We start from the raw sequence: 15,147 nt of genomic DNA, 5'->3' as shown, positions 1-15,147 counted from the left end.
TATAGTAAATAGTTCCAATGTGTTAATGATTTAAAAAATGTCTGCAGAACCGTTCCAACAGTGTTAATATCATTTTTTGTATAACCCCCTGGCAGCCCTGCTCAGGGCATCTGCATTGATTGGCTGTTTGCTGGTGATCCGTGCTACCTAATGTATACCCCTTTTATACTAGCACAAAATTCCCGGGTTTTTTTCATATGAATGCGCACCAATTCGGGATTTTTGTGTATGTGAATGCCAATTACCCGGCCGGCCCTTCTCTTTACCAGGGTCGGGGCTGAGACCCAAGAATTTGCAGGCTGCTAGACCCGGCAAACTCCCGGCTCCGATTTGTGAAAGCAGCAGTAGAGAGAGTACTAGACATTGGGCGCTATTCAATTGTTTCCACACCACTAGATGGCGCCCAACAGAGCAATTGAATTGTTGCTCTGTTTAGGCGCGATGGCTGCTGGTACCGGCATTTCAGCCTGCGCCACCTAGGGGCTGCGAGCAGAATTGCTCGAAAAGGGACCCATCTGAGCACTCAAATGGGGCTTTTCACGTTGCGCCTTTTAGTTTGGTGCTGACCTCTATGGGTATGATCAGTGCGATAAAAGAGATCAATTGTCTATCGCCCGCAATTTTCCGTCACATTAGACGGAAGATCAGGTGCGATATAACGATGGAATATTACCCATTGGGGGTCATTCCGAGTTGATCGCACGTAGCAACTTTTTGCTGCTCGTGCGATCAACTAGACGCCGCCTATGGGGGAGTGTATTTTAACATAGCAGGGATGCGGTCGTTTGTGCAGCCCTGCTATGCTAAAAAAAATTTGTGCACAACAAGACCAGCCCTGCAGTTACTTACTCTGTGCGATGGATCCAGCGAGGAAGGTCCCAAAATTGACGTCAGACATCCGCCCTCCAAACGCCTGGACACGCCTGCGTTCGGATCACCACGCCCGGAAAACGGTGAGTATCCGCCCCGGAACGCCTCCCCGCTGTCAATCTTCTTGCGATCGCACTACCGATCACTTTCTTCTGGTCGTTGCCCGGCGACGGCTGCCACTTGGCAACGATGCGCGTGCACATTGCGGGCACCGCGCATGCGCATTTACCGACCCGTTCGCACTGCAGTGAAGAACCGCTGCGTGCGAACGGGTTTGAATTACCCCATTTGATTCTACAAATTATTTTAAATTCTGTTTTAATATTAGGTGCCTAACGCATTACATATTCTCACCAGTCCTCTAGAGAACCATGTGTTAGGTCAGCGAAGGCCAGACTATAGAAACTACCATCAAACAAAAGAAGTATTGACTGGTTTCTGTTCTCTTACATAGGGCGGGATGTATCAAAGCCACTTTGCAGCCAAAGCCTAAAAAAAAATGTAAATTGCAGTTTTTGGAGGTTTTACCACATCTGTGTACATCCTCATGTATAAGAACAGGGACTGCAGAAGATATCGTTGATATCTGCTGCAGTTTGCGTGGTACAGGAGAAGCCATAGGATTCTGTGGAGCAGCTATAGCCAGCAGGCTCCTGAGAGCATAACTTTCTGGAGCTTGTGCTCGATAGGCAACACCATCTGTAGATGGCATTGCCTACAGGAGAATATGGATGTCTTTTTGCAAAAGAAACCTGGATGTCTTTTCATTGCCAGGGCGGCTCTTTATTGGAAGAGCTGTCCAGGAGTCTACGTGTACCGCCATACCGGCGATAATTAAATTATTATTATTATTATTACCAGTTACTTATATAGTGCACACATATTCTGCAGCGCTTTACAGAGAATATTTGCCCATTCACATCAGTCCCTGCCCCAGTGGAGCTTACAATCTATATTCCCTATCACATGTACACACAGACACATTCACGCTAGGGTTAATTTTGTTGGGATCCAATTAACCTACCAGTATATTTTTGGATTGTGGGAGGAAACCGGAGTACCCGGAGGAAACCCACACAAGTGCGGGGAGAATATACAAACTCCACACAGTTAGGGCCATGGTGGGAATCAAACCCATGACCTGAGTGCTGTGAGGCAGTAATGCTAACCATTACACCATCTGTACTGTCCAATTAAATGCTAGTATGGAAGCACATAGGAGTGAGGTGTATTGCAATCTAATTGCAATAATTGCTAAATCCCAAAATCTTTCTATCCCTAAACCAGAGCCCCGTTGGCTGTGTCAGCTTGGGGGTGTCTGCACCCTGGAGTTGAACCTTTAGAATGTTAGGGACATACCTAGTGATGAGGGTAACTGGACATGGGATGTAGGCCCATACTTTTGGCCAAAATTATGCAAAGAACCTCCTTGTACTTGATGTTAAATTGCAAAATGTATTACAATTATTCTGATTAGTAATGTTTGGAGGGTGCACCCGCATTCTTCTGTGTGTGAGACAAAGCCCTGCCCAGCAGAGAGAGCAGCTTAATAGCTGGACTGAGTATAATTATCGTCGTTCTGCTTCGATATCTTTTTTTCCTCAATTAATTTCTAGCAGTGACTAATAGTGGATAGACCATTTGCCCTAAGTTCCTGGGCCCCTCCACTGCACATATGTTGTACAGAACTTCAATAGCCTTATATCAACGCTACGCAGACCTATCGGAGTTGAAGTATTGAGTTTCACCATAAGGGATGGCACTATAGAAAGTGATGACCATGAACGACAAACTGCCTGAAACACACTCCTGACATCAATTCATGCTTTTATCCATCATCAAACAGCAATTAGTATGTAGCTAATTACTAGGTCAGCAATTCAGTGGAGCAGTTTGTTTATCATTGCAATTTTCACCAGGACAAAAAAAAAGACATATACTGTATTGATATTTCCTTTTTAAGAACATCCTCTGTATGTCAATAATTGTTCAGCAGATTAATTAGTTCATCTCATCACCAAAGCAAAAGAACAAAGCAACGTTACTTATTCAAGAAAGGGGGAAAAAATGGCAAGCAGTGGAACAGGTAACTCACCTGAAGTATCCTAAAATCAGGACAGCTATAGTTAAGGATCCCAGAGAGATTGAATACCCAACAGTGTAGATCACGTGAAGGCGATGGAACACGTCCTGCAATAAAGATAGATAATATCACCACACCGCATTATTAGATTTATGCTGTACCCAAAACGGGCTGCTTTGCACAGGTTCAATAGGGACATCAGGTTATGCTGTACTGCTGGAACACTCCTGAGAGCGGGTGTGACGTAAAAACTGGTTTACTCTGACTGATCAATATAACATCAAAACATCAAAATAATTTGATTACTCTACACCACGTTGTTATAAATGATTACGAGCGTTAGTGAAATGACCAGATACTGGATACAGATACTGTACATATAGTAATACGTTTCTAGAAAGGCTTACACTCTAGTACTGTAGTACTGTCATGGGACATTCTATAAAAGCTGAGTAGGGCAGAAGTAAAAAGCTATAAAAAGAGTTGTTAAAAGCATGGCATAATCTATAATAAAACATAATTTACCTTATAGCTCAGTGACACAAATTATTAATGGTGGAGACATGAGAAAATTGAACATGGTTTCAATCTACAATTAAACAGTCCCACTTACACAAAACTGCTTTTAAAAACTGAGCTGCAACAAAGATTTAAAGCCAGAAGTATCGATTTGTCATTGGAACCTTGGTCGCAGCAATAAATCCTATTTTATACTGGCGCTTATCTCAGCAATAAAAAGTCAGTTATCGGTGCCAGCTAACTAAGCAATGTGGCTCAAAGCTCCGCCGACCAATCTTTGTAGGTGTGTGCATGCATAAATAATATGTTGGTGTGCGTTCCAATAATGTGGAAACAAAGAAATAAATAAGTAAATATAAAAATTTATTTTATTTCATTTTTAAAACATTTAAAAAAAAATGTAAGCATTTTTGGATTTAAATAATTATTATTATGAAAATTACAGAACAGGTATTTTGGCACTCCAAAATGAAAACGAAAAAAATAAAAAAATGGATGTTGAAGTTAAGGTAAACTGACATTACAGGCAAATCTTTGGCCTCCCAACAACTACAGTACAAAATATTTGAAAACTACTTTTTTTTTAATTATAAATAACAATAATAACCTATTTTATATCAAAGAAAATCTATAAAAAAAATTCGACAGATTTTTAACATTTAAGACTTTTTTTTAAATAATTAAAATTCTACAGATTTGTAACATTTAAGACTTTAAAAAAAAAAAAAAAATTCGACAGATTTTTTTAACATTTAAATCTTTTTTTAAATAAATAAATAAATAAATAATGGTATAAATTTAGCACTACTTTAATATTTTAAGATACATTACATTACAGAATAAAACTTATAAAACCGTATTTACTGATGTAAAGTGACAAAATTACAAATATTAATATATAAAAAATATACTTTGATAATCTGTCACTATACATTATGGGACTGATGATGCCGAGTTGGATGTAGAGGCATAAAAAAAAAGAAATGTAAAAAAAAATTACAGGTAGAATTAGCGCATTTACACCCTTTCATGAAGAACTCAAGAAGTATCCATCTCTGTACCAGTAACAAGCATATGCGCCAGATTTACATCAGGCATGCTTGCATCAACCAAGGACATAATCACACAAAATATTTTTTTAAATTGGGTTAGACAGCGGAAAAAAAACAAATTAAATGTATATTTTATTTAAATAAAATTTCCTTATAATACAACAGGCACAGTGGCGTATCTACAGTATAATGGCTGCAAGGCATGTGCGATGCACATGGGCACCTGCATCCAGGGAAGGTCACACCGCAAACCCTGCGTCCATTTCTTGAATACTTACAGCAGCCATTTTCCCAGCATTTTGCGCATGCACAGTAGGAAAATCACCAGGAAAATGCCCGTTGTGCCATTTCCCCGGAGACCTGCCGATGCACACTAGACTCTGGTACAGTGCTAGAGTCTCCTAGTGACCCTAGTGCTCAGAGTCTACTGTGCTGTCGGCTAAAGAGGAGGGGGGCCCAGACGGACGCTGCACACAGGCCCCCTCCTCTGTTCATGAGCCCCTGAATGGCTACAGAATAATCTACTGTCATGTGTCTGGATTAAATATTAATTCTAAACTACGACTGCAAAATCATATATTATAGACACAATCAAGGCAAGAACAAACACCTATGCACATTAGCAGGGGAAAGCGCCTTCAATTATTTTTGAAGGCATGCACAGTACAAATTTGCACATCTTACAGTAAACAAATGGTGCACGCATGAAACTCTATATTTATGTCATTTATATATCGTGGCAATAATCTCATTTCTGTAATATCCTGATGTCTTTACCTTGTTGTCTGGTCTCAGATTAATATCACTAGATTATGAAGTCACAGAATTTAGAGCATCACATCCAGTGCCGAATTACCCAATAGGCAGAGTAGGCACTGGCCTATGGGCCCCACGCTTTTTAGGGGCTCCGCGACAACGAATCAAAATAGTATTGATTTGATCTTGAAAGAAAATGACAATATAGAGCTTTATACATTGTTTTCAAAAGATATTAAAAAAATTAATCGACTCAATGAAACAAAAACTTTACATTAATGACTCTATAGAGAAAATACTGTATTAAGGTAATGTACCCATTAACAACTTAAAGTACATAAACCACAGACACCGGATTCACATTACAGCTTCCAGATTGTAGACCGTTGGTAAAATAAAGAACGGATTAGAAGACAATTTACGAAGGGGGCTCTGAGATTTCAACTGCCTATGGTGTTACTGTATGTGTGCATGCAACGTACATATTCATAGAACACAGAACGTACATGTTCATAGACCGTATAACATACATTACCTACAAGCCTGTATCAGTAGTTCAGTTCTATGCAGTTGTGGGTTACAGGAAAACCCACAGAATTGGGTTTATGTCAGATCAGGATACAAGTAATTAAAGAGCGGACCGCGTCTTGCTGAGACCTAATGACGCTGTAATGGAGACAGAAGCATGGGACGCGTTGGAAGCAGGAATTTTATTTGTCTGTTAGGGCAGCCTGACCTTCGTTGAAATGCATTTTGCATCAGTATGGCTCCCAAGTGAGCAGTGTGGCCTGAATACATTCCACGGTCATATATGGGAGAGGCACGCACTGGGAGCGATTTTACACTGAACATCTAACCACATCTGCCTCCTTATTCCTTAATGTGAGGCTATAAAATATTCATGTTGCAGGGCATGACCTAGCTGCTTGCTGCTGTAGTCGTGCTTGTAAATTTGGTGGCAGTGACCCCCACAGAACGGTCCGATGATACAGTGGTCAGGTTATAACACCAGGATGTTTGGGATGAATGTCTGTTCCTATGTGGGTGGTCTTGACATTATATTATGGTGGGGGAATTCACTAAAGAGCGATTTTGTCAAAGCGACAGTTTTTGGTGGTTTCTCCAGGCGATTTGCAAGAAAACGGTCAATTTGACAGAGCGCTCCCCTCATTATTTTATGTCACGTTAAATGGTGCACCATATCGTGAAAAAATAAATGTTGCACTGTCATAAATAATCATTGCTCTATAATTTAATTGTGAAATAATCCCCTTTTAAAATGAAGCAAAAAATCATATTGCCCTCTTAATATACATGTTCATTTGCATAAAATAATTTGCCCCTCACAAGAAAAATAGGAATTCATTTTACCCCTTTAATCAGTAAATAATGTGTGCCCTGGTCATTCATAAATGTTTGAAGTCACCTCTTATTTAGGGGTCTATTCATGAAGCAGTGATAAGCGTGGAGAAGCGAGCCAGTAGAGAAGTTGCCCATGGCAACCACTCAGCATTGAAGTAACATTTATCAAGTGCGTCCTATAAAATGATATGTAGCGGCTGCTAAAATCATTTACGTAGCAGCTGCCCTATGTATGTTCATAGGAAACCTATAGTCTTCTGTCCTGCTGGTGCTAAAACCACGTCAGGCACCTGTCACATATATATCGACTGCGGCATTTACAAATATCTATGTGAAATGTGAGGTCACGGCTGTGTTGCTTCCTTCTGAAGGGCAGTGATGTATCATTAGCCTGTTATAATGATTTATCATTCTCCGTAAGCTCAGCTGATAGAATTGCGGTGAGAGGAATTATCCTTTGTCGTGCAGTCCAATTACACGTCGATATCACCATCACTTGTGTCTAAGCAAGAAAGAAACACTTCCTAGTACACAGATAATGATGCTTATGCAGATTTGTTGCACAGTAAGTATTTATGATATTGAGAGGGGAGATGTACCAAACCTTGGAGAGAAATAAAGTGGGAAAGTTACCCATAGAGACCGATTCATTTGTAACTGACATTCTATAAACTGTGCTGGATAAGTGACAGTTGGAAGCTGATTCGCAGTTGCAGCCCTATAAATGATGCAAGAGTTCCATCCGAGGGGGAGTGGCCTGGCTGTGGAGAGAGGTGGACGTGCTGATCCAGGGCTCCTGACCCCGACAGCATTTATTACCTTTTCGACACCTGTTTCTGCCCAGCGACTCATATCTTTGGGTCGCCGAGGTCCAGCTGATTGAGGCACGGTGGGTTGCGGAGCTGGCGGGTGCCCCTAGGGCATGTGCGGGTTGCGGCCTACCTGCCTATCAGTAGCCGGGGACTAGAGTGGTTCAGCGCCCGGACCGGAAGTGCAGCGGCGGGGCCGTGACCGTGGACATGACGGAGGATCGGTACTCCCTGGCTGTCTCCCCTCGGTGCGGTCTCCGCATCTGCATCGATCCTGCAGGGTTGGAGGGCTCCCCCGGCGCGGATCGCGACCCCACTGAAAAGCCGAATGGGACGGGAGAGCAGGTCCGCGGCTGCGCCGCTTGGTCCGTCCGCGGCTAACACTGCCGCATGAACTAGCCGGAATACGGACCCTCGGCCCAGTGGAGGCGGCAGCGGCTTCAGAGGGCTTCCCCGCTGACGCCACCAATGAATCTGGAGGCCATTTCTCCTGCTCCCCCCAGAGGTCGGTGACAGGAGTCCGACGCCGCCATCTTGCTTCCTGGCAAACAGACGGAATTGAGGTAACACTATACTGCACTCCAGACTTCTCACCCCTGCAAGACTCCATAGTTATCTGACTTCTATGCCTGGGACACCTCATTGCCCCTTCACTTTATAGTTCATATACAGCACCTCTTGAATAAGCCCACCCGTCAACATAGCGCGGAACACCCCGGCGTTGTCCTTAATCCTCCACACCCCCCTGGCTGACTCCCCCAGCAGTATACCCGGCTACTGGGTGACAAGGGGAGGTTCGCCTGTGGCTAAATCGGGCTGATGTGACTGCTGAGGTGATGTTTGGAACTCTCCCCCACTCCTGATGATGTGATCCCGCCTTCGGCGGATATATTGAGCCGACACAGGTATCTCTATCCTCCTTCTCCCGATTTTTCTTGTCAACGACTACTGCGGTGGGATATACCCCCTGGGGTCATGCCGCCTAAATGCCAAAAGGACCCGACTCTGGTCCGTCCGGTCGCTTTCTTCAAGCAGTCGCCGGTATCCCAGAGCCCGAAAGGTCCTGTTGTATCGGATCCCCTATTTAAGCAAATACAAAGAGGCGACAACGTTTCAGGGTCTCCCCGTGTGAACCCGACAAAACTCTCTCAACTGGATGATGACGCACCCCTCACACTCAGCTCGATGCGGGAACTCTTGGCTTCCTTTAAAGATGATATTATGATGGAAGTTAAGACGGCGCTCCAGAGTTGCCAGCAGTCGGTTAATGCCATAGGACAACGTACGGACCATCTCGAGAAAAAGTGCGAGGAGGTGGTACAGTCTCATAATGAGGTGATTAATCAATTGGAAGAGCTACAAGCCGAGGTTGCTGACCTTAGGAGGAAGACATGTGACCTTGAGGACAGGTCACGCCGTAACAATGTAAAACTCCGTGGCATTCCTGAAACGGTCTCCAACTCAGAGTTAAAACAATTCGCAACGGATCTCTTTATGACTCTCTTCCCTACCAGCTCTATCGATGACTTCCTCATCGACCATATCCATCGACTGTCGAAGGCTAGAAATGCCCCGAAGGACGCTCCGAGAGACACGCTGATGAGGATGCATTACTTCCATGTCAAGGAACAAATCCTACGGGCAGCTATGCGCCCGGATTTGCCGGCCACGACCTTGGGGGATATACAAGTGTACGGAGACCTTTCAGTGGCTACCCTAGCTATGAGACGTTCGTTCTATCCGGTAACTACAGCACTAAGGAGAGCTGACATCCTTTACCGATGGGGATTCCCAACGAAATTGCTTGTGAGGCGCAACGGTGTCATGCATGCGATAGTCTCGCCGGAGGCTGGTTTGCAACTGATGGATTCCTGGAAGAGGGAGGATTCCCCTGACACGGCACCTACATCCCTTAAATTGGCTCAGGAGTGGTCATTGGCCGGCAAATGACTTTATAAGACTATCTCACTCACCCAGGATGTATGTTATTGTCGGACTTGACCGTCTTGTTCTTTTACGCGTTATTGTAGGTCTTTACGATACCCTCCCGGGCAGTGCTATGGACGTCCGTTTAGCAGGACCTATGTTTAAGCGTAGATGTGGTATAAGTTTCGATTAAGCTGCTTATATTGTAATATCTCTACTATAATTATGCTGTTCACTGTATGCTCTGCATCCCCCCAGAGAGTGATATCTTCGCTTCTATTTACTTCTTTCTATCTTTTCTCTTTGGACAATATTCTGCATGGGTCATGCCACTGTCAGGGAGGAGATATTTAGCCTGTGTATCTTCGATATGGTTTTATTTGTTTTGATTGTTCTAGGAGTGGGGGGGGGGGGAGATATCTCCCCACGACCCCATGTGTTGCCTATTTCGGCAACCCTTTTTGGCACCCTTGGGGTGCCCGTTCTTTTTTCTCCTCTTACTAATTCTCCCACCCTCCCTGTCTTCCCCATCTCTCCAAGTTCTGGTACACAGTGGCCTACGCAGGTCTTGCACCATAGTTTATGTGTATAGAGTGATCTTTGCAGTGTTTACAATTATGCCTAATGGTTAATATTCTTTCCTTAAATGTGAAGGGGCTGAATTCGCCCAATAAACGAAGATTGGCCCTGCGCCATTTTGCCAAATGTAGGGCGCACGTGGTGGCCGTACAGGAGACCCACTTCATGTCGCTGTCGCCCCCCGCCCTTAAGGATAACACATTTCCCACTTGCTATACGTCCAATGGGCCGAAGAAAAAGGCTGGGGTGGCAATTTATTTTCTAGTACCTGTGATTTTACTCTAGATCAGCAAATTAAAGACCAGGAGGGTAGATATCTTATCCTGACAGGCAAATTGGAGGACAGGCCGGTCACCATAGCCACGATGTACGCCGCGAATACTAAACAAATGCCCTTTTTCCGGAAATTCTTCAGAACTCTCCGGGGGTACCTATCAGGTGCCTTGTTATTGCTGGGGGATTTTAACATGGTTCCCGACCCCACGATGGATAGGTCCTTCACCCGCCCTACCTCCAGCGCGGGCTCACTGCGCGATAGCTCTCATGCTTTTCGGAATATATTATATGAATATGACCTCTACGATGTCTGGAGGGCTAAGAACCCGACCGGGAGGGATTATTCGTTCTTTTCCTCAGTGCATGGCTCCTTCTCCAGGATAGATTTGGCAATATCGGATAAGTGGACCCTCCAGCAAATTTCGAAGGCTTCTATCCTGCCAGTGTCGTGGTCCGATCACTCGGCTCTTTCTATTCATTGGAATCTCCGCCGCGTGCGGACACGTCCTACCCTATGGCGCCTTGGAGAATATCTCCTTTCAAATGCGGATGCTAACCGGTCTATTACTCAGGCCCTGTCCCTGTACCTTGAAACCAATGGACCAGCCGACACGTCCGTTTTCACACACTGGTGTGCTCTTAAGGCGGTGGTTAGGGTAGCGGCTATTCAGGCGGCTGCCTATATCCGTAGGACCTCTCCAGAACACCAATTAGAACTCGAATCTCGTTTTAAAGATTTAGAATCCCTACTTAAGCTGAGCCCTTCTAATAAGAAATTGTATCGGGACCTGCTTCGGGTCAGAGATGAGTTGAATAAAGTAGCTTTAACAGAGGTCCATAAGAACCTTTTCCGACTGCAACAAAAGTTTTATACACAGGGGGACAGAGCAGGAAGAATGCTTGCACGCAAGCTGAGGGGGAAAACCGCTAAAGAGAGGGTAAAATTAATTTTCAATTCCAATAATATCAAAATAACCAACCCGTCGGATATTGCCGACTCCTTCGCCACATATTACTCCTCCCTATATAATTTAAAGGACGATGCATCTATCCCGCAACCTACGCCAGCTACCATTGCGGCCTTTCTGAAAGATGCCCATCTCCCTTCTGTTGACTCATCTACTTTACAGGCTCTAAACCAATCCTGGTCTTCTACAGAAATTACTCAAGCTATAGACTCACTCCCGTTAGATAAAGCTCCAGGCCCCGACGGGTTTATCAATAAATTCTATAAACGCTTCAAAGATACCCTTACCCCTGTTCTGAACGGAGTCTATAATCAGGCTTCCTCTGCTGGGAATTTCCCGGCTGAAATGTTGGAGGCTCATGTAGTTGCCTTTCCCAAGCCAGGGAAAAACCCTGCTATGATGTCTAACTATCGCCCCATAGCTCTATTAAATACTGATTTGAAAATCTACGCAAAATTAGTGGCTAACAGGCTTAACCCCCTGCTCCCATCGCTAGTCCACTGCGATCAAGTGGAGTTCGTCCCCGGAAGACAGTCCCCCGATAACACTAGACGGGTAATAAATGTGCTAGACACCCTTTTCTACGTCGGACTCTCCCCTGTTGCTGTTGTCGTTAGATGCGGAGAAGGCGTTCGATCGCCTACACTGGGGGTATCTAAAGGCGGTTCTCGGTAAGTTTCGTATTACCGGCAGGGTTCTCTCCTCCATCTTGGTCTTGTACTCGCGCCCCTCGGCAAGAGTGTGTGTGTGAATGGACTCCTCTCCTCCCCTTTTCAGATCACAAATGGCACACGCCAAGGGTGCCCCCTTTCCCCGCTAGTATTTGCTCTGGCAATTGAACCGTTAGCCGAGAAAATAAGATCTTCATCTTTGATTACAGGAGTGGAATATCAGGGACAATCTCCTAAAATTTGTTTATTTGCGGACGATGTCCTCCTGACGCTCACGACTCCCACTACCTCCCTGCGAGCATTACACACACTCTTGTCGGAATATTCGGCTGTATCCTATTATAAACTTAACAATACTGAGACAGAGCTGAAAGCTTCCTACTCTTATTCCTGGCAGGATAGAAGCCTTAAGTATCAGGGGATTCATATCACCCAGAAGCTGGACGACCTACTCTCCGCTAACTATCCCCCGCTGCTGCGCAAGCTGACATCTCTGGTCTCGGACTGGATGATGCACCATGTATCATGGTTAGGGCGCATAGCTGCACTGAAGATGACGATCCTCCCCAGACTCATGTATCTATTTCGGGCCATCCCTGTCCTCCTACCCACCTATCTCTTGTCTAAATTGAATGCTATTTTCAACTCTTACGTTTGGAAGGGTAAAAAACCGAGGTTAGCCAGGAAAACAATGGTCCGGCCCAAGCAGGAAGGGGGTCTGGCATATCCAGATTTACATTCCTACCAATTGGCGTGCCGACTTGCACAGATAGGCGCTTGGTATTCACATCCCCCATATAAACCATGGGTCCAACTTGAACAAGGGCTCGTTGCCCCGCTCCCCCTTACTGATGTTTTACTACTCCCGAAGTCTGAGGGCAAACTATTGACCAGCAGGTCTCTTTCGGTCCAATCTACTCGGAGGGCTTGGCTGGAGGTGGTGCATAGTGTAAGTGTTATAACTCTCCCTACCCCTGCTCTCTCATTGAAGGGCATAGCCTCCTTAATCCCTGATCTGAGATTTGACTCATGGATTTCGAGGGGAATCCTGTCTTTGCAGGATATAATGGTGAATAATACTCTTCTTTCTTTTGCCCAGATACAGGAAAGATTCCTGCTGCCACATAGGGAATTTTATAAATATTTACAACTCAGACATTGGCTCCATGGGGCCTCGGCACCCCCCCACTCGCTGTCCACCGTACCCAAACTTGTCCAGAAGTTTCTAGATGACGGGGAGGGCAGGGGTGGCATTACTAAATGGTACAACTACATTATCAACTCCCAATCACTACAGACAGCCCCCTACTAAGCGAAATGGGAGGTGGACTTTAGGTGTTCGCTATCGGAGGAAGACTGGGAGACAATTTTTCGATCTTGTTATACAGTTTCTAAATGTATGTCACATATAGAGCTATTTTAGAAACTTAACCACCGATTGTATTTCACCCCTTCTCGCTTACATGCGATGCAACCCTCTACGTCCAACCTGTGCTGGCGTAATTGTGGCGGGATAGGTACCCTACTACATATTTTCTGGGATTGTCCAGTGCTTGCTCCGCTCTGGAACTCTGTCTTTCGCCTTTTGGAATTAGTTCTGGGCTTTTATATACATCCCCATCCACGACTAGCTCTCCTCCACCTGTACTATGGCGATTTATCGCCGAGCGATCGATACATTTTAGGCCATATTCTTATTTCAACAAAATTATTAATTGCTCGCCAATGGCGTTCAGTCGGAGTTCCTCATATAAAAGCGATAGAGTTGGCTGTACAATCGCACTGCGAATTTGAGACAGCGGGAGTGGCCTATACCCCTACTTCTTCCTGCTCATTGCTCCGCTGGTATCCGTGGTCTACCTATTGGCATAATCGTTTACCAGATACTGCACCCCCTCAGGGACCTTAGGTTTTTTATGTTTTCATGTTATTATGTATTGATTGTAGATTGGATTCAGCCACACGTCACTTTCCGATATGATGTTCTCCACGATATCCTCTATACTTTAATGTTTATTTTCTGTGGAACAATCTGTGTACCCCCCTAACCCCCCCCCCCCCCCTTCCCCTTTTTTCTCTTCTGTACCCCTCCCCTATTGACTTTGTTTACCCATAAAATAATAAAAATTAATATTGAAAAAAAAAGAGTTCCATCCGAAATCAACTCTGAATAGCCCTTGAGTCTGCATGCATGCCAATGACATGCCCTCAGCACAGACTGTGTATGTCAACGCTCAGTTGGCACACGGCTACATCCAGTCAGACACAAAGGGACACACGAAGAGTACTTTCTATTTTTTTTTTTTAAATGCCCAATTTTAGGAATTTAAACTATTTGAGCATATAAATATAAAAGATTGGCAACAAAATATAGTTTAACATTTTATGGAGCTGTGATAATGTCAGAAAATATGTCCGTTGTGGCTACAGTATACAGTAATTGTTCTATAATTGTTATAAAGAGAAGTTTGACGAATGGTATTGTAGATATGACTGTTTAACATGTTAAGGTCTTTTGAAAAGTTGGGGTATTTAAACGACAGCTGTCCCCTACATCTGCATTCCTCTGATGAAAGCAGAACTGCAGGAGAAACGCGTTGGTAAAGTCAGTTTGAGCTGCTCAGATCTCAGGCTTCTCAATTTGGCCTAAGACTATGGGCAGCACTAGACCAGGGATAGTTTTGAGAACGGTACGTCAGTAAATATCATTCTCATTGATTGTAGCTGCTTGTTAAATGTATTTGCTACACTGTGTCAAATCCGAGGATTCTCTGTATGTCTCACTAGAGAGTATTTGGGATTTTTTTTAAATGGTTCACGTTAATATTGTTAAATTATCCACGTCTATGGCGGTTTCCTTTCACAGCACTAGGTGATAGTCACTTTCGCTCCTATTTTTTCATGGTTTTTGGTCATTTTTATGGAGCAATATTAGCTATTCACAGTATGCACGTGCCCAGTTTTAGTATAATAATCTATTTGTGAATCAAGTGAGGTAACGATTTATAAAGGAGAAAAGCCTGGGGATCATTTGGGGACTCAGCAAGTGAGCTGAATGATGAATCATAAGACATTAAACACCATTATTCCGGCAGATATGAATGGGCGCTTGCTTCGCGCTTAGAGTACACGCCTCCTAGTCGCCAGTTCCTGCAGCAAGACCTCCAGGACTACATTGAATTTATTCTACATAAACATTTTAAAGGAAGAGGAAGAGACCCCTGGCCGGCACTATCATTAGGTTGTCCAGCGTGCCAATGGCGAAGCAATGGCAGT

At 44.2% G+C, this 15,147-nt stretch overlaps 1 protein-coding gene across 1 annotated transcript in view; it reads right to left on the bottom strand.

The window, feature by feature from the left end:
- PTH1R (parathyroid hormone 1 receptor) overlaps positions 1-15,147 on the bottom strand; it is a 453,204-nt gene that overhangs the window by 73,842 nt on the left and 364,215 nt on the right. The window contains exon 5 of the mRNA XM_063924515.1: positions 2,966-3,060. Within this exon, the coding sequence (XP_063780585.1) occupies positions 2,966-3,060 (95 nt within the window). The remainder of the gene's footprint in view (positions 1-2,965; positions 3,061-15,147) is intronic.

The sequence above is a fragment of the Pseudophryne corroboree genome, chromosome 5 (genome assembly GCF_028390025.1).
Source record: "Pseudophryne corroboree isolate aPseCor3 chromosome 5, aPseCor3.hap2, whole genome shotgun sequence".
Taxonomy (NCBI): Eukaryota; Metazoa; Chordata; class Amphibia; order Anura; family Myobatrachidae; genus Pseudophryne; species Pseudophryne corroboree.
This window is presented reverse-complemented; position numbering and strand designations above follow the sequence as displayed.